The sequence below is a fragment of the Mytilus californianus genome, unplaced genomic scaffold, assembly GCF_021869535.1.
Source record: "Mytilus californianus isolate M0D057914Y unplaced genomic scaffold, xbMytCali1.0.p SCAF_20, whole genome shotgun sequence".
Taxonomy (NCBI): Eukaryota; Metazoa; Mollusca; class Bivalvia; order Mytilida; family Mytilidae; genus Mytilus; species Mytilus californianus.
In genome coordinates this window covers 2,014,619-2,042,398 of record NW_026262669.1, presented here as the reverse complement: position 1 = coordinate 2,042,398, position 27,780 = coordinate 2,014,619, and the positions used below count along the sequence as shown (strand labels likewise).

General features: G+C 30.5%; 1 protein-coding gene across 1 annotated transcript; it reads right to left on the bottom strand.

Moving 5' to 3' along the window:
- Nucleotides 1-27,777, bottom strand: LOC127731692 (CDC42 small effector protein 2-like). Its single transcript, XM_052240478.1, has 6 exons — nt 27,666-27,777; nt 10,340-10,900; nt 7,719-7,817; nt 6,769-6,801; nt 4,847-4,951; nt 1-3,835 (listed from the first exon to the last, which is right to left on the bottom strand). Exons 2-5 carry the CDS (start codon nt 10,394-10,396, stop codon nt 4,847-4,849), a joined length of 294 nt encoding a protein of 97 aa, XP_052096438.1. The 5' UTR covers nt 10,397-10,900; nt 27,666-27,777; the 3' UTR covers nt 1-3,835.
- Nucleotides 27,778-27,780: the final 3 nt, after the last annotated feature.

Genomic DNA, 27,780 nt, shown 5'->3' with positions numbered 1-27,780 from the left:
CTAAGATTGATTTTTTACATTTTCTGATACTATTTTAAATTTTCTTTTTCTTTTTAAACAAGTTTCTTTATTTGAAGAAAAGGTGAAATGAAACAGAAGCCAAAAAGGCATTTAATTAAATACAAATCAAGTTTTGAGATGCATTCAAAAAATATCAAGACCCCTTCTATTTTTAAGTTCATACATGTTTAAATACAAGTAGATGTGAGGTATATGTCAATGAAACAGAAACCCAACAACACAAAAAACCAAAAGATACAGGTTAAATCTAGAAAAGTAAATTTTTCCATTTAACATATTTAACAAATCTCACTTCCTGTCAGTGACGATAAACTATTTGTCAACGCAGATATAAGGCATTCTATAAATAAACAATATTATAAATCTATTATACGGATTATGACACCAATTCTATAAATAAACAATACTATAAATCTATTTTTAGGATTATGACACCCATTCTATATATAAACAGGATTATAAATTTATTTTAAGGATTGTAACACCCAAGTATATACATATAAATATAAATTTTGTATAAAAATCCCTCAGCTGTGTAATATGGGTAGATAACACATTCAAACATGAAAAAAAGTTTTCTGGATAACAGGAAAAAAGTAATTTCAACAATATATAGAATTTTCTTATATTCTATTGGTTAATAACCAGGTCATGTGTTGCTGTCAACAGCCTTCATAACACATAAAAGCAAAATACTATATTTTACATAGCAATTATCAAATCTGTTGAATCTAAAATTAAAAATTCAGGAATTGTCATGCAGGTACAGGAGTAAATGCCAGTTGTTTATTAAATTGAAATTTATACATCTCCTTATGTAAATAACCACATTTTTTTATCATTGTATAGACAGGCAAACCTGCAAATGTGTTAATATAGGATTTGAAATGTAAATTTTACATCATTAAGAATCAGACATTTCAATCCCTAAAACTCCAACAAAACTAAGAATGGAGTGTCAATGTTTCTTTTATAATATAATTTTGAACATTTGTTAAGTTTTTTTTCTTTACAACAAATAGCAAGTGGTGTGGTAAATTGTGAGTTGTCTCCCCTAAACCTGCTGTGTAAAGTTATACTATACAATTAATTTCACTGATGCACTGTATTCAAGGTGTGAAAATGAATATTTATTATGCATAGCTAAATATTCTCATTGTGAACAAATATAAGTAGAGTGTTGAACTTTAAAAGGGAAGAATAGTTCTGCTATTTAAGAATTTTTCCAAACTTAAACAAAAGCTATAAAATTGATCTATACAAAAATGTAAGAGTTATCTTTCTTATGGTTGGAATCAGTTTCCATCAAACTTTAAAGATTCTTTTGTTATCCAGAAAACCATGAATTTAAAGCTTAATGAATCACTTGATATAAAATAAAAATACAAATGGTGAAAAAATTGTAAATTTGAAATCTCAATGCTTAATAGTAATAAGCGGTATTATTAGTCAGAGTAATTATGTAAAGTGATTAATAGATTTACAAATCATTTCTAAAAGATTTTACAAAATCAAGTTTAAGTGACAAATAATTAATTAAAATTTTCCTTAAATTATCTGAATTTAATTTTAAACATATAATTTAAAATAATTTCCAAATGTATGTTGTAAATGTCTCTTCAAAAGAACAAAAGGAAATACAAAGGTTTCAAAAGAAAAAAAAACTGTCAATGTATTTGTTCAAGGATTCACAGATATGGCAAGTTCTAATTGGCTTCACAAGTTAAATGGCAATTTGAAATTGCCATTGTAACAATGAAATTATGGATTAAAAACATTATGAAATTACATCTTCATTTATATTTTTCATTGCATAACCTAATGTACCTGTCAAAAGGTCAACCATTACGTCTGAACACATAAGATATTGAACTGTTAATATATATCTGTCATTAATGAATGAATTGTCTGACATTATAAAAAAAAGGGGGGATGACAAGTATTCTTAAATATAAAATTCATAAATTGCTGTTTTTAACAAAAAAATTTAGTTCCTACAAAAAACTGCTGTAGTTTTTACAGAACATTCCATGATGCAATAAAACAAAAGAATAAAATTGACATTAACTAAACAGATATATTTACTTTTCATCCATTAGTGATACATATGTGATAAAAGTCAATTAACACTAAGATTGATATTTAGGCTATAAGACTCATGCCAGCAAGACTTTTTGATAAACCTTAATTTTTACAGAATATTTTCAGAATTTATGTATGAGGATTGGATGTAGCTGTTTTTTTTTTTTAATTTGCCATCAAAATAATAACATCAGTATGGTTAAAAAAAATCACCAACTAGCAGCTTCATGGTCTATACAAAAATTTGTTAGGATAAAGATCACATATTGCCACGACCTCTGACCTTTTACAAACATCTAGAAGAGATCAACAACCTTGAAAAAAAAACTGACAAAATTCTTGTATAAAATACAAAATTTATAGATGCAAATTTCAGTCTCTACACAATGCTTAAAAATGTATAGTTTTTTACAGAGGTGTAATTAATCTATATTTGTATATTTCAACATTAACATTGTATCCAATCAAACTTAAGCAATAGTAGTATCAGGCCTTTGTGTCAGGAGGCATTAAACCTTACCAGTGGCTTGCAGTTTCAGAATGTAAGGTATTATGGGTAAACTGTCACACATGTGATCAAATATTCACTGTTAAGGATGTTCGCTCCTCTTGTTTTTGAATTTATGCTAGATATTCCGAATCCTCTGGTTTTATCCATGTAGTGCCATTAAACATTTTGCCCACTAACCCCTACATTTCTTTCCATAATTTGATTACATGTAGTTTAAAATGTCATCTTGGAAAATCTAATAAAATCCTTCTTATTTTTTCATTGTTTTTGAAAGAAAAAAAAGGTGCCAATGTTAAATGTATGAAAAATCAAGAGAGAATTATTTCCAGCCAAATTTTCAATGGCTTATATCTCGAAAACAAGCTCACCGACCCTTCATTTTTTTCTGCTTTTCTAGTTTCTTTATTTATATACTATCAATTTATAACAGTCTTTCAAAAAGCTTGTTATTTTGAAACAGAGTAACAAACATCCTTAAGAACCTTTTTCACCAATCACAACATTTAAACATGTTTATTTAAAAATATTACCAGGAATGAATCAGATTGAGATTTGTCCTTCATTCTAAAAATGTGAAAGTTCAACAAGATTTTTTTTACCACTCTTCACTTAATTATAATTATCTTCCTATAGTGAAACACTGAGAAATTTTTGCTAAGCCTGGCAATCACAAATTTTTGGCATTTTAGCATGTATATCTAACACCATAAAAACATCATCTTTTATAAAATAATTTCAAAAATTTCAAGGATGATAGGTGTGTAGTCCATGCTATTTTCCCAAATGCAACTTGACAACTCTCAATTACATACATTTTGACATAAAAGTGGTTACATTTCTGTAACTCAGTTTACCCTCTAACTAAATGACCTATTGTCCTTTATGTCAATTCAGTATTTTTATACAAGTTGTGTAGAAATATAACTATGATCATGATGAAATCTTTCTATAGGAAAAGAAAAATAAATTATATTGACGTACATATATTTCATTATGATACATTACAGTAACAAAACTATATATAGTAACATGATAATGAAAGAACTGTATAACCATGGAAACAACAAACATCCTTTTATGTCTTTCATCCAATCAGAAGCATAGATACATTAAGAGCTTCATAACCATGGTAACATCCAACTAAAGCACTATCTGTGAAATATATACATTTCTGTTGATCAGACAGGAGTCCTGTGATAAACTACGCTACTCTCGTTAATTCTGAAAAGTAAAAATAAAACAGTGATTAGAATATCATTGTTATATGAGCTGCATCAGATAGAAATCGACCTTATGCAAGTGCACGTATACATATACATGTATAAGACTTTGAATGATTTTGGAACATTCCACTCTGTCCAAAATCAAACTTTTATATTATGGTCAATAATATTGTGTTTAAATTGAAAAAAAAAATTGTCAAGTAGAACAATTATTGTCGTCAAAATACAAAACCAAATCAAAATTTGTTTAAGGCTGAGCTGGAGTACCTAAATAAACTCATCATAGATACCAGGATTGAAATTTTGTATTTGTACCAGACGCGCGTTTCGTCTACAAAAGACTCATCAGTGACGCTCGAATCAAAAAAAGTTAAAAAGGCCAAATACAGTACGAAGTTGAAGAGCATTTAGGAACATTAAATGTTCGCAAATAGATTTTTCTTAAACTTCTCTAAAAGACTTCTGGGTGAATGTACTTTCAAATTTCAATATAAAAACTTGGGATTAAACACCTTGTTTTTTTTTGTTAATATACATTAAAATTAACAAAATCACACTTTATTTTATATGGGTTACATACATTTGTAAGGGAAACTTAATTTTTCCTTATTGAGAAAACATTAAACGATAGAACTGGTTAAAATTCACAAAGAGAAATGCTTTTTATAAATACTTCTGAATGTCAAATACAAATAGGTGGTCACAGGCCTTGTTTTCTTAAAAAGTTCAAAAAAATATAAATTGTCTTATCAAATTCAAAATAATTATCTGCCTTTGATTTTAAAAAGATTTTTTCTGAAAATTTTAAATACACTTTACGACATTTAATTTTTTGATAGTCTAATCTTAAAATTTCAAGTTTTAGATTTTTCTGTTGTATATTGAACAATACTTGGTATAATGTCTTCCAACCAATAAAGTATTTTTGCAACATGCCCAGAAGAGATGCTCAGAAAAAGACACCCAATCTACCTTAAAAAAAATATTTTGGAGCCAACAGAATACTTACTCATCTTTGTGATTGAGGCAGATCTATAACATTTAACTTGACATCATGAGGACAAACATGTTCATACCCTCCTTTACTGGACATCTGATTCTGTACAGTGGTTAACTGCAATAAAAAATAAACATGAATAAAAATACTGACAGAATTGTAAATTCATTGGGAATTCAAATTTACTAGAATTAACAAGAATGCAACAGTGTTGTGCTTAACATACCCCCACTTTTAATTCAATTTACTAGGAAAACAGGAAGCATGTGTCTGACAGAATAACCCACAGGTCATCTGAAAAATTTGTTAGCCTCAAGGAGGAAGATTTTCACTCTGCCTATAACCAACAAAAAAGTCTAATCATGTGATTATTTGTTTCTGTGAACCCTGAGGGTTCTCACATATACATTAACTGCTCTTGTAGTCTTTCTGAATAACAGAAATCTCTAGTTACTGTTTTTAGAAATACATCTTTTCTTGGACTTGGGACATTACGAATACAGCTTCCTTAAGTGTTCACCTGCATTATAGTAGTTAATTGATCTAATGAATATGCATTAGCATTTTACAGTTGCTATAGAGATATGTTTTAATCGAGGCTGATTGATATCCAACATCAGTAGTTAATTAAATTGGAGTCACAAATGTTAAGTTCTGAAATACAAGCTTTGTTCACATTGGAGATTAGATTTTAAGCGAAAAAAGCAACCGTCAATTCAATGGATAGGCCGTTTTTAAGATTTTAAAACTGAGCCATTTTAGCAAATTCTATTTAAGCAGCAATTAAAATTATACGTCCAGAAAAGATACAAACAAACAAGGAGTTTATTAAATTGTTCCTATGTAAATTAAAATTGCAAAAATGGTATTATTATACTCATATATTATTTAATTCGATAAATATTGGAACAAAACATCCTTTATAGTTATCAAAATACAAACTAAAATAAACATGATAAATAGAAAATAAATTAAAGAAAAATAAACTGTACTCTCAATTCTCTTTGAAAAATTCCCATTTGATCCTTACAGAACTGTTGAGATATGTAAAATACAGATATAAGATGCTGCAACGAGTACTCAACATTCGAGTTATAAAAATTAATTTTTGCAGTATGAAGATGATTCTGAAATAATGAAATGTTTGGGGGGTGATATATGTATATGCTCTAGCAGTCAGGCAGTGGACAAGTAATAATACAGGGTCGGAGATTAAAAAGTGAATGTCTATTATAGACACTGACCATGCTGAGTGATCATGGTGATGATAGATACAGTCAGAGATATAATAATGAATTTCTATTTATAGTAATCATGGTAACTATAAGGCTTTACATTTTTTCAAAATATAAATAAGGAAACAAATGCAATAAAAAGACAATGCGATGATAAATATTTTTTTTTTTTTCATGAAATACATGAAATACGAAGCTGTAGCTATACTAGCTACAAACAATAAATTTCAATAAAGATGAAATTTCGTAAAGAAAAAAAAGTTAATATTTATAATCTAAAAATGATTCTTTTGTAAATTAAAATTACATGGTCAATTCTCTTGTTTTTAATTGGTATGTGAAACCCTACAAAAATAAATCAGATTAAAAGTTTAAGTAGCAAGTGCATAACATCATGTCCCATCTAAAGAAGAATCAGTGCAAGTTTCTTGGAATTATGTCAATTCATTGTCCAGGAGTAGAGGCAATCTGTATTCATAAGCACATCTACAGGGTCTATTTGACAGAGCTCGTAGAGTATTTTTGGTGATAAAATGGACAATAGCGTAACAAATTACCGTTTGTATTTGTATTTATAAGCAAAAAATAGCACAAATTAGTACCAAATTATTTACTGATATCGATTTTTCTTAAAACAAATATCGGTATATTGGACAGGCATTTGCAAAATATTGCATATAGGACATGAGTTATACTTACTGAATTGGCCTTGTTATTCCTGCTTTCTTCTGCCTATCACACAGTCGTATAAAAACAACATTATATTCTTGTTGATTTACAAAAGGATAAGTTATGAAATGAAGACTTGAGATTTGTTTGAACAAACTGATTTAAGTATAAAGTTAAGGTTACAAACTGTTTCTATTCTTATTGACCTGATTGCAATTGGAGCTTGTTGCCTGGGGTATAATTGAGATCCAACATTGAGATCCACCATATCTTGAATAAATATGATAGCCAATGACTAAACCATATATTGTTTTTCAAAAATGGTTTTAATTCAGAATTAACAAAACAGAATACTGCTTAGGGTTTTGAACAATCATCATGATCATGATTCATTTCATTAAATTTTTTCAAAACAAAAACTCTTTTCCTTTTTTTCATTTTGACTTAAGCCAGGAAGCTACCTCTAATTTCCAAAACAGCACCTAATAATGGAATATTCAGTGGCTGCCTCCTACTCTCCATGTTGCACTGTTATCTTTCAGAAAAGATTTCTTTAACAAGAATAGTATGCCCAACATTGAACAGCAGTTACATTAAGAACCCATGTCAATTTCCTACATCTTACATAAAAAATATCATGCATCTTTATATAACATTATCTGATGTTTCAAACCAAAAAGGTATTTAGGTCCATAATTGCATTTCTTTTTTTTTTTAAAGAAAGCACCTTGCCTAGGTTTGTTCAATATGTACAAAATTTGTACAGGTAGTTTATTATAAAAAGTTTGCATACCAAATAGTTATGATAGTTTGAAGGCTTTTGTCTGAATCAAGAGATTCATCACACAAGCAAAAATGATTATGTGGAAAAAAATGTTAATACCATCTACACATGAAACATGAAAATGTAGACTAAATAGAAATAAAGTTATTCTTGGCTAAAGTTCACCTCATAACTTAATAACCATGACAACACTTACATTTAATGAATTTCTAGCTTCTCCTGATCCTATGTGAGCAGTGTGTCGGAATTCAGTAGGCTCGCCTATCATACTGGGATCTAGTCGTCGCCGCCTCTTCTGGGGCAAATAGAAGAAATAAATAATTAACAAAGACTCATTCCACCCTATATGTTCAGGTGTTACTTTTGTAAGGAAACATTTCTTGCTTATAAAAAAAAAGATAGGAATTTGACTTTATAAGACCGTTTATGTCTGTGATTAGATGACATTGTTTCTTTACTATGTTTGCGATTAGATGACATTGTTTCTTTACTATGTTTGTGATTAGATGAAAGTGTTTCTTTACTATGTTTGTGATTAGATGAAAGTCATGAACATGATGAAAGTGTTTCTTTACTATGTTTGTGATTAGATGAAAGTCATGAACATGATGAAAGTGTTTCTTTACTATGTTTGTGATTTGATGAAAGTGTTTCTTTACTATGTTTGTGATTTCTAGGAATTTGACTTTATAAGACCGTTTATGTCTGTGATTAGATGACAGTGTTTCTTTACTATGTTTGTGATTAGATGACAGTGTTTCTTTACTATGTTTGTGATTAGATGAAAGTGTTTCTTTACTATGTTTGTGATTAGATGAAAGTGTTTCTTTACTATGTTTGTGATTAGATGAAAGTGTTTCTTTACTATGTTTGTGATTAGATGACAGTGTTTCTTTACTATGTTTGTGATTAGATGACAGTGTTTCTCTACTATCATTTGACTATGTTTGTGATTTGATGAAAGTGTTTCCTTACTATGTTTGTGATTAGATGAGAGTGTTTCTTAACTATATTGTGATAAGATGACAGTATTTCTTTACTATGTTTGTGATTAGATGAAAGTGTTTCTTTACTATGTTTGTGATTAGATGACAGTGTTTCTTTACTATGTTTGTGATTAGATGAAAGTGTTTCTTTACTATGTTTGTGATTAGATGAAAGTCATGAACATGATGAAAGTGTTTCTTTACTATGTTTGTGATTAGATGAAAGTGTTTCTTTACTATGTTTGTGATTTGATGAAAGTGTTTCCTTACTATGTTTGTGATTAGATGAAAGTGTTTCTTTACTATGTTTGTGATTTGATGAAAGTGTTTCCTTACTATGTTTGTGATTAGATGAAAGTGTTTCTTTACTATGTTTGTGATTAGATGAATGTGTTTCTTTACTATGTTTGTGATTAGATGAAAGTGTTTCTTTACCATCTTTACTATGTTTGTGATTAGATGAAAGTGTTTCTTTACTATGTTTGTGATTAGATGAAAGTGTTTCTTTACTATGTTTGTGATTAGATGACAGTATTTCTTTACCATGTTTGTGATTAGATGACAGTGTTTCTTTACTATGTTTGTGATTAGATGACAGTGTTTCTTTACTATGTTTGTGATTAGATGAAAGTGTTTCTTTACTATGTTTGTGATTAGATGACAGTGTTTCTTTACTATGTTTGTGATTAGATGACAGTGTTTCTTCACATTTCTGTCAGGTCTTTTATTATGTATACTGTGGATTCATTCATTTTCGTAGGTTCCAATTTTCATGGATTGAGAAAACATTAATTTTTTATTGATATTCTATTTCATGGTTGAGCATCTGCATACACACCTACAGAAAATGTGTACATCGTTGAACGTTTAAATTCCTGGTTCATCTGTACCAATGAAATCCTCATAAAAATGTGTGTGTTCTCAGTGTTCTCATTGAAAATTTCCTTTAAAAATAGTACCACACTTGTAATACATTCTATTATACCATCTATTCAGATAGGTCGCATGGTGGTGCAAGGCCTGTGGGAGAACACTTCATTCCATAGTTTTTCATTCAGTCATTAGAAAACTTAGAGAAACAATGCCTACTACTTTAACCCATTACATTTCCTTATGATATTTCTCTAGACTCTCAACATTGCTCATTGTTAAATTTTCAATTCTAAAGTACTTAAAACATTGTAGGAAACTTACCATTAAGTGGATAAACAATTATATTGTGGTGCAATCTATACCTATTTCTATTGAACAGTTCATTCACATAATCATTTGATAATTGATGTGAAAATGAAGTGTGGAATATACAGGTTTTTTTGGACTGATTTTTTATCTAGGGAAAACCATTTTCTATTGGAATAAGCCAAAGTAAACATGGTTAACTTGACTTTTCAAAATGTAATGCTAAAAAGACTGCAATGAAATTATGCAAGAATAAAACTGACAGCAATAATTTTTTCTTGTCATGTTTGTCTGAAAGTCAAGGTTGTACTATTTTTTTGTCATGTTCATAATTTGTCTGAATGTCTAGGTTATAATTTTTTCTTCTAATTTGTATGAATGTCAAGGCTGTACTTTTATTGTCATGTTTGTAATTTGTCTGAATTTCAAAGTTTTACTTTTTTCTGGTAATTTGTCTGAATGTCAAGGTGATGCTTTTTTTTTTGTTATGTTCTTAATTTGTCTGAATGTCAAGGTTATACTGTTTTTTGCCATGTTTGTAATTTGCCTGAATGTCAAGGTCATACTTTTTTTTTGTCATGTTTGTAATTTGTCTAAATGTGAAAGTTATACTTTTTATTGCAATTTGTCTGAATGTCAAGGTTATACTTACAGGTTGAGGCTGTTCAGCTATGCAGCAGGTAAAACAAAATAAACCATCCCCCATCATTACAGAACAATATCTAGTGATGCTTCACAATATCACAGTCTGTCAACAGAAGTCACAAAACACCACAGGATGGTACACTAAAAACGATAAGGAAATTCAACTTTGCAGAGGGGTACTCAAAGTCTGTATGTTATATACGAAATCACAGATTGGTTTATAAACAGAGCCGAGATTCCTGAAATAAAGCCTGGATATGCTGAGATCACAAGAGGTACACAAGTGGATTATGGATACGGTTATCTCTTGGTTATGATGAGATCAGAAATAACTCTCACAGATAGATATATATATCCTTCTTCTGTAGTTCAAACAAATTTGAGGTATCAATGAAGTAGTCGTTGTGTTCGCAAATTCCAAATTCAATATTCTTGGAATGAATACTAATTTATTTTCAAACACAAAGGGGGAGAACTACTTTGGAATATCCTGTTTGGAATGTTTTAACTAATGAATTATCTCCCCCTGATTTTGTACCGTATTTCTGTTCTGTCCCTCTCTACTTTTCTGAAAAAAAAAAAAAAAAAATTAATTGAACATGTACAATGTAAACAAAAATTGTTTAAGAATAAAATAACTCTGTATGAATAACACATCGCCAAGAGGGTGATAGTCTGATTTTTATCTACAAAAAAAACATTGTGTCAACTATCTCAGCTATAGGTTATTCATAAATATAAGGAGATGTGGTATGATTGCTATGAGACAACAATACACTAGCTATATATATAGAGTCCTAATGATGTTTATGTGAGCAACTATAGGTCACCGTACATCATGTCGTACATCATTGAACAATCAGCAAAACCCAAACAGTCTAGTCAACAATAAAAAAGACTCTGGCGAAATGTTTAGTTTATCGTACTTTTCTGTCATTATCTCTTTCAAAATAGTTTTGCCAGTGTTTTTATTGTTTAAAAAGAGAGGGTAAAATAAAAACAAACTGTTACCCATTGAGCCATGTGTTAAGAGTAGAATATTTCCTCCTCATACATGTATTAACCAATCAACAAATGGGAGTTAAACAGGAAGTTTAATATATATGTATTGTTACTATTCTATTGATAAGGGGCTCTGTTGCTGAGTGGTCTAGATGTAGTTCATCTGAGTGGTCACTTGCTTATATAAAGTTCTCTCAGGTTGTTAGTTCAAAACCAGTTCGGGGTAATCATGGTGATGTGTGTTCAACTCTGATCTTTATTTGACATGTATTGCCAGTCTTACTGCTGACAGTCGCCGATCTCTCAGAGTACTCCTAATCTCCCACCATCAATAAAAAGTGACCACCAAGATATAACCAAGAACTATGTAAATGGGGTAAAAAACCAACAAACAAACAAATTATTTTAATGATCAGTGCTCAGTATTACAAAAATAACAAAAATAAATGTGGATAGTGTCCACATGTGTCCACAGATGATGCCCCCGCTTGCATATCATATAGTTATAAAGGGAAATAACTGAAGAATGGTAAAAGTGACGCTACCCAAATTTGAACTTGATCTGAGTTTTGTGGTAATAAGCATTGTGTGCAAGTCTCATAACATTTGGTTGAGGCTAACTTAAGTAGAGAACAGAAACTAAAAATTCAGCAATTATTCTATTTGTAAACACGCATAACTCTAGAACGGTTGTGTATAAGTTTTATAACATTTAGCTGAGACAAACTAAAGTTAGAGAATGGAAACGAAAAATTCAGCAATTTTTATGTTTATAAAGGGACATAGCTCAAGAATGGTAAAACTGTTGCCACCAAATTTCGTACTTAATCTGTATTATGTAGTAATAAGCATTGTGTATAAGTTTCATAACATTTGGTTAAGGCAAACTAAAGTAAGAAAAAGGAAACAAAAAATTTGTACTTGATCTTAGTTTTGTGGTAATGAATATTGTGTATAGGTTTCATAATGTTTGGTTGAGGCAAAACTTAAGTTACATAATGGAAACTAAAAATTTTGCAATCTTTTGATTTATAAAGGGCATAACTCAATAAGGGTTAAAGTGACAATACCCAAATTCAACTTGATTTGTGTTTTATCAGCGGAAGTCAAAATTAAACATTGCATTGTATAAAGCATTGATTGTAGTTGATTCAACTATAATCATGGACAAAGGAAGATCACTCAATTTTTAATAAAAATTACTTGATATTTAGAAGAAAATAAAAATTTTGTAATTTTCCATTTCTAAACATGCTAAAGGGGCATATATCTAGAACAGTTAAAGTGACGTCACCAAAATTCAAAATTGATCTGTGTTTTGTGGTAATAAGCATTGTGTATAAGTTTCATAACATTTGGTTGAGGCAAACTAAAACTATAGAACAGAAACGAAAAATTCAGCAATTTTTCCATTTGTAAAGGGACATAACTCTAGAATGATAAAAGTGATGCCACCAAAATTCAAACTTGATCTGTGTTTTGTGGTAATAAGCATTGTGTATAAGTTTCATAACATTTGGTTGAGGCAAACTTAAGTTACAGAACTGAAACCAATTTTGGGACGTACGTACGTTCGTTTGTACGTACATACTTACGTACATACAGACGGACAAGGGTAAAACTTAATGCCCCCTCCGCTACAGCAGGGGCATAGAAATAATAATCATAAATTCTTTATTCAAACAGGGTAAACATAGTTACAACAAACCTTAATCTTCTCTGAGGTCCTCACATACAAATTAAAATACAATAAAAAAACAGATATTTGTACATTGTTTATTTACTATCCTATTATTCAATGCATCATTATAAAAGATAAAACAGTTAAAGAGGTACATTTCGTAAAAACAATATATGTAATATGCAACATGTACAAATCATAATAATACATTGAACTGTCAAAAGTAATCTCGATACTTTGTTTAAAAGTCATGAAAGTATAGGATTTCAAAACTTACGGTGTACAGGCTAACTGTTGAAAACCTCAGATAATGACCTATTAGGCCAACTAAAATTAATTAGTAGATTTTCATCCAAGTTTTTGAAAAAAATGGGGTGGGTGGGAGAATTTTATTTTTTAATTATTATTTCCTCCGAAACCTTAATGTGTTCGTTGTATGGGGTAAATCTAAGGGATTGCTATAATACATTGTACACGTTGGCAGACTTTTTGTACTCATTCGATCATAAATCGCACAAGTTTGTGCTTGCATCAATTTCTACATTCCAGTCATGTTTTTTGTACCAATGAGTTCCACATTTCTTGCACTTTGAATATCATTCACAGTCCAAATCTCCTGACACAAAGTCATTGTATAAATAGAAAAATCCACGGTTTTCTAATCACTGAAATTTGTGACAAACTGCGATTTGTGTTCTTGGACACCGCCTATTACTTGCAACCCAAATTTTCCATGCCCTTCCCATAATCAATCTCTTATTTCAGAAGATAATAGCGGCAGTTACTGGTAAGGAAATCAGCAAAATCTGAAAATGTAAACTTTTAAAAATAAAAATAATCGGGGCTTGATGATTTTAGAGGGGCGGGCAGGGATGAAATCTATCAATTAATTTTAATTGGCCTTTAAATCATCCTTTTTGGTAAGTATAAAAATGAGAAGATGTGGTATGATTTCCAATGAGACAACTCTCCACAAGAGACCAAATAACATAGAAGTTAACAACTATAGGTCACTTACGGTCTTCAACAATGAGCAAAACCCATACTGCATAGTCAGCTACAGAAGGTCCCAAAATGACAAATATAAAACAATTCAAACAAGAAAACACATGGCCTGATTTATGTACAAAATATTGAACGAAAAACAAATATGATATACAGCAACAAACGACAACCAATGAATTATAGACTCCTGACTTGGGACAGAAACCCAACGTATGTTATTGAGTTTCTGTCTCATTTCCCTTTACCCTAATATTAAAATCTCAGTTTTCATACATTAACTTATAAATACGACAAAAATTATCTAAGTACTTACATCTTACTGTCAATGTTGTAAAATGTTATATCTGATTATCTACGTTCTTCTTATACTTATAAGATATTTCAGAAAAGTCCTCAGTTATTTTTACAAATTGTCGTTATTTTTATTTATAAACGTGTAAACATATATTATTCTAGAAGATGTCAGTTTAATACAGCAATGACTTATACAAAATATACTGATTGACCTTTGGTCTCAACTTTATTCATCAATCATAAGCATGTTATAAAAAAAAACTAAATTTGTCCATTTCTAAATAAAGCAAAAAAAAAGTCCACTGATGAAATTTTAAAATATGGGATGGTTGAGAGGTAAAAAATGTGGGAGACCTAGTCCTTTATTTGAAGAGTTCAGTGCTGATAACATGTCAACTAAAGACTTCGTAGACTAAGGGCAATCTATAGCTTTCAGATTTCTTATTTTGATAAACATGACGAATTTCTTAAACTTTGTAGCTGAACACTTTTCTCTACTTTTAAATATCGGATTTCAATTGTCTTGTTTTCTAATTTTAATAATATTTATACTGTTATAAATATAGTTTACTAATATCATGAATATATAAGTATTTCCTGGCCAATGTGTACATTTATTATTAATTTAGGACAAATAATTATCTTAAACTACATGTACATGTGTCTATATATTACACGTACTTGTATCGTGTGTAATTACTCCTACAATGTTCCTTGCCACACGATTTATAACCACATTTGCATCTGACTCTGAATCAGAAAATCATTATATTCATTTATCTATTATTAATTATTATCCAGTCCTTCTTTCTTAAAATCCTATGTAAATTTTAATTCTAATATCTATGAAATAAAAAATTTGGGGAACTATTTTTTTATTTTTGGAATGATCCTTTTGGAGTCATTTTCAGAAGTTTATTAGGCAATAATCTAACACAGTTTTCGAAAACTGATGATCCCAAGGTTTTGACCACCAAAATTTTGCAAAGGACCGACACTATTTTGGTATTTTGCAATAGAAATAAAAGTGAGGACCAGCAAATTTTTCTTTCAAGAACTAATGATCTGAGTTATATTGATAATAAAAAATTTGTGGTTTTTGATCAGTTGGACCACAAATCTTATAACATAATCCAAATCCCACAATGACCAAATTACATTCCTAAAGAACTGCTAATAAATCTATAAAATTGGTTGTGGATATAACATTTGTTTTTTGGAGGTTTTTTCATTTACTTTCATACATATCAATTAATTTACATGACACACCAATAACCAGGGTGGTACAGATGACTGGAACGAAACCAAAAATACCATTAAAGTTGAGACTCAAATTAAAGTTTCAAGTTCAAAATTCAAATTAAAGTTTAACTATTTTTTAGTCAAGATTTAAATAAAAGTTTAACTATTTTCTAGTCAAAGATTCAAATTAAAGTTTAACTATTTTCTAGTCAAAGATTCAAATTAAAGTTTAACTATTTTTTAGTCAAGATTCAAATTAAAGTTTAACTTTTCTAAAGTTGAGATTAAGATAGAAGTTTTTACTATAAAAGTAAGAGCGTCATGACCCCAAATAACCCCCTTAGAGACATCCTGGCTATGGGCCTATACATGAAGCATCTTTTTTCATTAATACCACATGAATATGCATTGGTATATTATGTAATTGTTGTTATAAAACCACATGCATTATTCATCAATACACTCAATTATCTACAAATTGACTTCTAACAGATATATATTCCAATCCTACAAATTCATATTTGATAATAATCAATTTTTTAATCAGATAAATGGTAGTATACTGTGAACATTGATATATAAAACTTGTGATTAGGGGAAATAACCAGTATCACTCCACACAGCGTTATAAGTAGAATTATCAAAACATTCTAGAGTAAAATCCCCCTCATATTAATCAGATAAATAGCGGTATACTATGAACATTGAAATATAAAACTTGTGATCACCACAGGGAAAATAAAACCATGATATCTCCAGAGAAGTAGAATTTTAAACATAGAGAAAAATCCCCCTCATATTAATTCATATACAAAAATATTTTCTTCATTCAATAAAAGTGTAATATTGTTTAATAAATGGAATAGATTACAGTGACTTGACTATGGGTGTTACTGTATACTTTACCTATAGCTCAACCATATTTTAAAATTGACAATACAATAGGGACATTTAAATTGACCAGTTGGTATTGTTAGATTTAAATCTACCTTGATGCTACCTGTACTGTTTTTTATTTACCTATTCCAACCTTACAGCATGCTTTTTTCCTGAAGTTTTTCTTTACCTAGGATTATTCTTTTTAAAAATTGATAGGGAAGAAAATATTTTTGGATTTCATTGTTTTAAATCCCCAATATATATGATTTATCTAATTTTTACCTAAAATTCTAAATCAGTAAAAGATTAAATCAACTATGTGTTAATATGTTTGAAAATTTAAACTTTTTTTACATAATAAATGCTTCTTTAAAATTTTAACCCTTATACATAATATTGTCCAGCTGCCAGTGAACAAGAAATAGCTGTTCAGGTGTTTACAGTTTGATTTTCAGATGGATATGTTGTTCATTTCTTCACATATCCCTTCAAGATTTCTATTTTGGATTATTATTTGCAATGTTTGAAATCTATTGGTATCATTGTGCATACAATATTGGATTTATCTTATTTGAATTCACTTCTCAGACTTTACATAGTAATTTTGCTTCTTAAAATGTGACATGTTTTTTCCAAGAATTTATTGTCATGAAGGTATCGAGGAGGAAATAATTCATTCAAACTGTTTTGTGGGGCTTACATATGATGATGTAGTTTGTATTGATTTCTGTCTATCGTTTTGTTATTTATATGTTTTTCTTTAGTAACAATCCTATTGTTTGGATTTTAAACTAATAAAATTCTTATTCTTATTCTTTCTTTTAAATAAAAATAATCAAGACATTAATTTGATCAAATTCAGAATGTAAGATTCTCATGGTTGGCTTCTCTCAAAGAATTAAGTACAGTCATAATGCAGATTCTAAACCTCATATAGAGAATCCCTATTTGGAAATTGGAACCACAAGAAATCAGTGTCAACCAAAAAATAAAGTAAGAGGTGCACCACTTAATTAGGAGTACCATATACACAAATTCTATTATACATTGTTATACAAGGTGTCCAACTTTCCAAACTCTCAAATGATTTCCTTCTTAAAAAATACATGTATCAAGAGAGATTAAAACAATTTTTTTTTGTCATATTTTGTCTATAAATCATGCATATTTTTTAGTCAATGTTAACAAAACTTTCACATTCAATTTCAAATTATAAAATTTGTAAAAAAATATTTGGAGTCCTCTGTTGTTACAAACTTCTAGTTATATGTCTAGAGAGTTGAAATAAAATGTTTTGATTATTTGAATATCTGTCAAATTTTCCAAAGTGAATGTTTGTAATAGTTACAATAACACAGCCATAAGTGTCAATTCTCCACATAATCGTAAATATTAAAATCATAGACATTTTATACCACAGGAGGAAATGCATAAGTTCAGGGTAATAATCTTTCAAACTGACATTTTTCTGCAAGATTAAGAGTTCAAAATATTCAGTCAAGAGTTTATTAATAAAATATTTCTCTCTGATAACAAAGACATTTTACAATGTTTTATAAAACATCTGTTATTTTCACTTGGGTGATGATCTATATTATTCCAGAACACAGCTGCTTCACATTCTGTGGCATATTGTAAAACACAGAATCAACTTTGTGGACTGGAAATTAATTTTATTTATATATGCAGGTTTGATTTTTTGTTCAACTTCATAATTCTTGCCGAAAGGTCGTGACTTCCTCAACCAATAAAAACTGACCTCCACAGTATAGCCAATAATGATGAAGTAGCTTTAAACACCAACAATCAATCAATCTAATTCATAATAACCAAGGATTTGTATAAGTGTCTCCAGGGGCGGATCCCTACAGCCATTTTTAAAAGGGGGTTCCAATCTAGGATAAAGGGGGGGGTTCCAACCATATGTCCCCATTCAAAAGCATTGATCGTCAAAAAAAAGGGGTTCCAACCCCCGGAACACCCCCCATACCCCCCCCCCCCCCCACCCCTGGTGTCTCACTATAATAATCCTTGTAATACCTGATACATACAAATATTTCAGGGGTGGCCTTTATCAGTTATTTTTAAGAGGCAGCAATATTCAATCATTCTTATAATCCTGTTGTGTAATCATGGCAATTCAATTTGTAGAAGCCAGTTTAATTTGAGAAAGAATAACAACCAATTCGCTAAAAGAATGAAGTCATTATCAAATTTTTGCCCTTATCTTTTGAATGGATATAAAATAGTAAAAAGTATTCCATCTATTTGCAATAGGAAAATTTTTTTTTTTATATTATTTTTAAACTGAGAACCCAGTTTATAAGAACATCCCACATTTTCATTGATGCCATAACTTTTAAAATGAATCCTTCAATATGTGGGATCAAAGGTTGATATAATCTACAGTTGTAACTGTGATGATTGAAATATTCAAAGGAAATTAGTAAAATATTTGGCCATTGTGTGATATTATGTATGCCAGTACATATGGGACATTTTTGTTGGTTGTAAATTAATCAATTATTGAGATCTGTGTCATATTATTTATCATATATATTCAGTGTCATTGGCATGTTTTAAGCTTCAGTTTTTGTAAATAAAAGATGTACTGATGCTAAATGTTGTATTAAATAAATATAAACAATTAAAGTCCAAAAGTTACTAAAATATTTAAATATGACTAAAAAGTAAAAAAGTTATATATTTCTAGGCCTACTTTAAGTACATGTTTAACTGATCACATGCAGTCTTATGGTCACACCCAAATTTACATAAAAACAATGAATTGATCCTCGAGAAAAGTCACAATCATATACTGAAACATCAAATCATATACTGTGAGAAACATCAAATCATATACAGAAACATCAAATCATATACTGTGAGAAACATCAAATCATATACTGAAACATCAAATCATATACAGAAACTGAAACATCAAATGATATACTGAAACATCAAATCATATACAGAAACATCAAACATCAAATCATATACTGAAGCATCAAATCATATACTGAAACATCAAATCATATCTTTCTTCACTGAAAACATCCCTAGCTTTAATTATAAATAATCTGAACTTAAAACATAAATCCATCATGCTGGACCTTTTATATATCTTACTATGAACACTAGATGCAGTTTGGTTTTTGTTCATTGTTGAAGGCATTATGTTCAGCTGTAGTTATACATCCTCTTCCTTTAATGATTTCTGGTGGAAAGTTGTTTAATCTACATGTAACTAACTATATATCGTATTATTGTAAAAAGAGATAATTGTTTGTGATCTGTTGTACACACTGCTGTGATTGTGATGTGCATTTATAATCATGATCATTTTTTATGTTTAATTGATTTCTGATAGACATGCTGTTTTAACAAACAAAATGAAACTCACCAAACTATTTGAGGGATTACATACATTCTAAATAAAGCACAAGTGAAAGTCCAACCTAGATCATAATAATGATAATAAAACAATGCCAGTAGCTGTATACTGATCTGTTCATTCATAAATCTGTGGGAAATCTATCACTCACTGACAAATCTTTTGATGTTTTGTTGTGTATTGGATTATTACCACCTGTTTACCTGTTATTTACCTGTAAATTGTTTACTTTAAGATGTGTAATTATAGATTTCTTTATAAATCAACTGTTGTTTTCCTTCAAGTTCACAAAGGCTAATTATATATAACTAAATGTACAATTAACAAAATGATTGTTGGCCACAAAGTACTTCAACAAGTTTTTACACAAAAGGTTTCATAAACTTTTAAATAAGAATCTTATTATTTAAGAATGGCTTATTATTTTCCTTAATAGCAGCAAATTACGAATAAATTAGTTTTCTCAATATACATGATATATATATGCTAGGGACAATCAGAACGTGTCTATACTTTGGTTTCATTTAAAATGTATTTTCGTGGATATTTGATTTCGTGGTTTGCAATCAATACTATAGAAAATTTGTACTTCGTTAAATATTTGAATTCGTGGTTCACCATTACCCAGGAAATCCACGAAAATTAGTATCCCACAAAAATAATGAATCCACAGTATAGATTTAAATCCACTTCAAGATGGATTCTACTTATTCCATTGGATATGATGGATGGATTGGTGTTTAATGTCCGGTGGCAAATATTAACTACTAGTATCTGGACTAGAACATACCATAATAAGTTAACGTGATATGAATTATGAACCCTACTTTGTACTAGACTAACATGTTGAGTTGATTTTATAATAAGCTACAGGAATTTCTTATTCAATATTTTATGGTAATATTCTTTACAAAGCACAAAAATGTCGGCATTCACCTCAAAAGCTAACCAAACCTTTAAACAGACTTTTTCGGAAAGGATATAGTTACGATACTGTTGTCAAGTCATTAAGGATTGCATATTTTGGTATTAATATTGATTCACTCATAGGGTCTTTGCGTCGGAAATAAACACAGTTATTCTAAAACCAGTTGTTGGCATGATACGGGTTATGTTCTTCTCATATATTTTATGATGGTATGATACTAAACCCCTAACAGGAGGGATTGTACTTGGTTTTCATATGATGGAGACATAATCTTTCAATCAGTTTTATTGAGGTCTGGAGCTGGCATGTTAACTGCTAGTAGTCCTTTGTTCATTTATGTATCATTGTCATTTTGCTTAGTTTCTTTTGTTACCTATTCTGACATCGTACTCGGACTTCTTTTAAACTGAGTTTTACTGTGCGTATTGCTATGTGTTTCTTTATTCTATATTGGCTAGAGGTATAGGGGGGGGTTGAGATCTCACAAAACATGTTTAATCCCGCCGCATTTTTGCCCCTGTCCCAAGTCAGGAGCCTCTGGTATTTGTTAGTCTTGTATGTTTTTTTAATTTTAGTTCATTTATATGTTTTGGAGTTTAGTATGACGTCCATTTTGACTTAACTAGTACACAATTTTATTTAGGGGCCAGCTGAGGACCACCTCCGGGTGTGGGATTTTCTCGCTGCGTTGAAGACCCATTGGTGGCCTTCGGCTGTTGTCTGCTCTTTGGTAGGGTTGTTGTCTCTTTGACATATTCCCCATTTCCATTCTCAATTTTATTAATTCTACATGTAGTACACAAGGTAACAGTCCACAGGATGACATCCAACTAGGGACATTATTTTACTGGTGAGTCAACCAGTCTTTACTCTTACTCCTAAAGATACCCCATGATGAGACTCAATGAACAGCAGTGTTTTGTTTGATACAGCAGTAGGAGATTGAGCCTACAACATACATTGTGTACCACACTCAAGTTAATCACCACCAAGTTGGTGTTTATATTAGCCACTATCTAAACAAAGAATTACAGGTACTGTAAATTCAGAAATTATTGCGAGGTTTTTATTAATGCGAATAATGCGACTGAATGAGTATCGCAATAATAAGAACTCGCATTCTTATATCTTATACGTATAATTGTATACAGATTTTCCTGAAATCGCAATAATTAATCTCGCATTTTGGTCTATTCTACAAAATTCGCAATAATAAATGCACGCAATTATTTCTGAATTTACAGGTATTTCTTTTCCTTATTGTGGATTTTGAAAATTCAAAAATGGAGGTGATGGAAATAAACAATAAGACAACAATCCAAAAATACAAGAAAAAGCAGAAAAGTCTCTTTTAGCCATGATTCAGCATTAAGGCATGTAGGTTCTATGCCAAAACTAATTAATGATATTAAAGTCAACAAGAGAAAAAGTTTGAATACTTTGGCACCTTTATAATTGTGTACTTAATTTCAGTCAAGATACATTAATTTTAATTGTAGTACAAAAGTAAAGAGATGAGTAAGGTTTAAGTTGGGGTATTGTACTTAGAAAAACATGAAAATTTATTTTAATTTAAAACTGTTTACCGTACATTTTAATAAATTGAGTTCCAACATTTGGTCAACCAGCTGACTAGCCTGGGATTGCTTTGATTTCTGATGACCTTTTACATCATTCTTCTGGTATGTAGGCAGTCTGAAGTCAGTGCAATCTTAGGCTACTAGTTGACTTAATTGTAGCCCAACTTTGCTTTGTCAAATTTCAGAACTCTTAAATCTTTTACAATATATATATGCATATAATAAATATACAAATTGGAAATGATCTTACAGTACTTACAATATTGTTAAGATAAATTCAAAATTAGATATCTACATTTGTACATTCACAAACAGGAAACTATTTCCTTAAATTTTTCCTTATTTTTTGTAAATAAAATATCTTAATATCAAGGTACATGTACATGTAGTTTGCAGTTTCCTTTTCAGATAAAATCTATAATGAACACTACAACATGTACAATAAAGGAAATAAGACAAGCTTAAACTTATTGGTGTTAAAAATAGCTTAAATTTCAACCACATCACACTATTTAATCTAAATTATTGGTACAAACATTGCTTCATTATTATGACAATTTCTTGAAAACCCCAAACATCTGAATCATTTTTTTTAAGGGTCTTAGACTTAAATGCATTCTGGTAACATTTTCAAAAGTGTATATCACCTAGCAGACATGTGATAACTCTAAATGATATAGAACCATATAAATTCTCAGTGGCGGATCCAGGGGTTGGAACCCCCCTTTTTTTTGATGATCAATGCATTTGAATGGGGTCATATATTTGGACCCCCCCTTTTAAAAATTGGAGTGATCAGCCCCTGATTCTACAACTTTCTTGATTTCTCTCTCTACATAATAGAACAAAGATTTATTTGTTTGCATCATATGATTCCATGTATCATTATTATTACACAGTCAGTAACTTCATCTCCCTACAATTGTTTATTTATTGATTGCCTTGTTTATTTGTGTGACCTATCAGTACTTGTATTTTAAGTGATAATTATCTGATGATGAACAACTTATTGATTGTATACTGTTAGATATGATCATACATGTATAATCTGTCTATACTCATATAATAATAACATGTACATGTAACAGTGTAATTCTAAGGCAGGTGATTGTTAAAAGGGCACAGAGATATAACAGAAAAATAACAATTCAAAAAATCAATTGAGATAACACTTCACAGTATAGGTAGAAATTTATCCCTCAGACTTTCCATCTTATGGTTAATTTATCTGCATCTGAAATGGGTATTTCCTCTTATTTTTACAACCATGGGCCTTTTTCACCTTTTAAATTTCCCCTATTTTTAAAATTTTAGAACCTTGAGCAGTGATTCAACAAAAGAATGTTGTATGATTGCCAATGAGACAACTCTCTACCAGAGAACAAATGAGTAAGAAGGTTAGCAACTATGGATCACTGTACGACCTTCAACAATGAGCAAAACTATTTATATACATATACAATAAAAGAATAGAGAATGGAAACATCCATGTGATTTATATTTGCCAAATTATTTGATATGATCTTTTCTATTGGGGTTTATTTCAACTTGAAATATTTAAACTGTTGACCTGGCCTGGTTAAAAACAAGCATGTTGATGAAAAATGCAATCCATGCAACTATATGAGTTTGAATGATATGTATAGAAGTCTGTAAAAGCAATAAAGTGCTGAGCCTATGTATCTATTTTATATGTTACATTCAGAAACAAATTATTTACTAGCATTGACAAGGGATATAACCAGTATATGAGAGATTGAGTATTGAAAAACACAATATATACATGTATTAGTTGACCCATGTACAAGTTAAGGACCGTTAGTTATTGGATAGTTGGTAGACATGTTGTTTTGTATATTTCTCATGAACCTATGTGATAGTTATATATTATTGTTATAGCTTAATACTGATTTAATCAACATATATAGAACTTTGAATCTGTGTTGTGTTAGCATCAGTTCATAATGAAGAAACCAGCTAGTTCCCCAACTAACATTATGATGAACCAGGTCAGGAATTGGTATAGTACTGGCCTTGCATGGTTATAGAAGTACAGTCATGAATAAGTAAGCACATGCTGTAATGTATCACCTGCTTTACTGACCTTGAGTCTTAATCACAATTAAGATAAAAGTTTTCACACAATAAAATTGAGAATGGAAATGGGGAATATGTTAAAGAGACAACAACCCGACCAAAGAGGAGATAACAGCCGAAGGCCACCAATGGGTCTTCAACACAGCGAGATAATCCCGCACCCGGTGGTGAGCCTCAGCTGGCCCCTAAACTAAAATGTGTACTAGTTCAGTGAAAATGGACGCCATACTAAACTCCAAAACATATAACTGAACTAAAATTAGATAAATGGGGAATGTGTCCATGGGACACAGATGATGCCACCACTTGCATATCATATAAAGTTATAAAGAGACATAACTAAAGAACGATAAAAGTGACAATACCCAAATTTGTACTTGATCTGAGTTTTGTGGTAATAAGTATTGTTTATAAGTTTCATAACATTTGGTTGAGGCAAACTTAAGTGGGACAACTGAAACGAAAAATTCAGCAATTTTTCCATTTGTAAAGGGGCATAACTCTAGAACAGTAAAAGTGACATCATCAAAATTCAAACTTGATCTGTATTTTGTGGTAATAAGCATTGTGTATAAGTGTCATAACATTTGGTTGAGGCTAACTTAAGTCATAGAACGGAAACAAAAAATTCAGCAATTTTTCCATTTGTAAAGGGGCATAACAATAGAACAGTTAAAGTGACGTCACTAAAATTCAAACTTGATCTGTGTTTTGTGGTAATAAGCATTGTGTATAAGTTTCATAACATTTGGTTGAGGCTAACTTAAGTGAGAGAACAGAAAAGAAAAATTAAGGAATTTTTTCCATTTGTAAAGGGGCATAACTCTAGAACGGTTATAGTGTCACCACCAAAATTCAAACTTGGTCTGTGTTTTGTGGTAATAAGCATTGTGTATAAGTTTCATAACATTTGGTTGAGGCAAAATAAAGTAAGAGAACGGAAACCAACTTTGGGACGTATGTACGTACGTACAGACGGACAAGGGTAAAACTTAATGCCCCCTCCGCTACAGCGGGGGCATAAAAACATACAAGACTTACAAAGGCCAGAGGCTCCTGACTTGGGACAGGCGCAAAATGTGGCTGGGTTAAACATGTTTTGTGAGATCTCAACCCTCCCCCTATACCTCTAGCCAATGTAGAATAAAGAAACACACAACAATACGCACAGTAAAACTCAGTTTAAAAGAAGTCCAAGTCTGATGTCAGAATAGGTAACAAAAGAAACTAAGCAAGTATTTATCTGACACATAAACAATTTTTTTTAAATTTACATGAGGTCAAGGTGAGATGTTCCCAGCCAGACTAACATTACAAGGTACACGCATTAATCTTTCCATAAAGCAAATATAGTTGACATATTGCTTAAAGTGTCTTAGAATCAGACTTAACCAAAAAACTAACCATTAATCAATGAACTATGAAAATTAGGTCAAGGTCAGATGAACCATGCCAGACAGACATGAATAATTTACAATCATTCAATACACCAAATATAGTTGCTCTTTAGCTTAAAAAAAAAAACCATGAAAAATGTAACATTGACCAATGAGTGCCAATGACTCACCTTACAATCATTCAATACATCAAATCTAGTTATCCTAATTTTGCTTATACTATCTGAGATGGAATTTGACCAGGAAACTTTAACCTTGATCACTGGACTATAAAATGAGGTCAAAGTCAGGTGAACCCTGTTTTTCAGAGATATAGAACATGCAAGGATCCTACATAACAAATTTAGTGATTCTATATAGCTAGCATTCATTTTTAATAAGTGAGAAATTGATGTGACAAAAAAATTTATTCAGCTGCTGAGAATTGAGCCAAGGGCAATTGGACATAAAGATGAAATTATTGTAGATAAAACTGATTTATGATTCTAAAAAATAATTTGGGGAAAACATCTGTGTCAAAATTAAAAGAATGCACCCTTGAACCGCTTAGGACTTTTGATTTTAAGCAGATCCCTGAGGACCCTAGCAGGAATTCCCTTCATATGATAGAATGTTAAATTGTATTAGGTTTCATCTGGTGAGCCAAAGGTGATAAAAACAACTCTGATATGGAATCACCATATGGATCAGATTGGAGGTACATGTACATGTACATGTATGACTTTGACAGTACTGAAGCTAAATAGTTTAAACAAGAGACAAAGGACCTTTATGTACATGTACATCTCTGGCTAGATCCGATAATATAACCCTGTGTCTGCTTCTCTCCTAACAGGGTTACGATTCTATCCCAGTACTCACATGACTCACAAAAGAATATAGAATGGAAACAGGGAGTGTGTCAAAGAGACAACAACCTGACCAAAGAGCAGAGAGTACATGTAGGTGTGAATTTGTTGTGCAAATATAAAACTGCCATGTACATGTATCTGACCTATAATGGTTAACCATGTTTACTTTTACAAATTGTGACTTGGATGGAGAGTTGTCTCATTGGCACTCATACCACATCTTCTTATATCTATGTAACAAATTTATTCACTTGGGACAGTTACATGTAGGTAAAGAGAAAATACCTTCAACAATTAAATCAAGAGAATCTTCAATCTTAACTTATATTGGTATTTTATTCAAACACTTGTCTTGAAAAGTTCGATCTTGAACTTCATCCAAGTATATTTTTTATTTACAATAAGAAACAAAATTTTATTCAATTCTGCTTTTCAACCTAATTAACTCAAATTTAGACCAATTTCGTGAGGAAAAAAACATGTTTATATTAAGGATTGGAGGTAACCCTTGGATTTTTGTCTGCTTACCGTAATGCGTGTTTTAACTCTAAATTCAGTAAAAAAATATGGACAATAAGTAAAAGTAAACAGCTCTGAACATGCATGGATGGTACCAGCGGAATTCAAAACCCTCAATTTTGAGATCTCAAGGCAGCACTCTAACCAACTGAGCCAAAGGCAAAAAAGATCTTCTTGACTCGACCAGTTAGACTACCTTTATATCACAGCCAAGCAGTGATTAACATTTGGCATAGTTTTCTTAGGATCGCATAGCACACACATGTACGATTTTGAATAATCAAATTTGTAAAAAAATAATAATAATAAAAAATTTAGTTGACCATTTTTGTTTACACACCCTGTCACCACACACAGGACTCTGAAAATGTTGACTAAATATCATCATAGGGGTTTTACATCGAAAACTGTGTTAAAATAGTAACAGAAACAGGAGAAAATTGAGAAAAAAATAATTTACAAACCTATGAATGCAATATACTTCTGAAGTTTCTTCACACAACACAAGTACCCGGAAACAACACTCATGCAGTGAAAATTACTTCCCTTTCACGTGTTGACGAAAACGACGACTTCCCA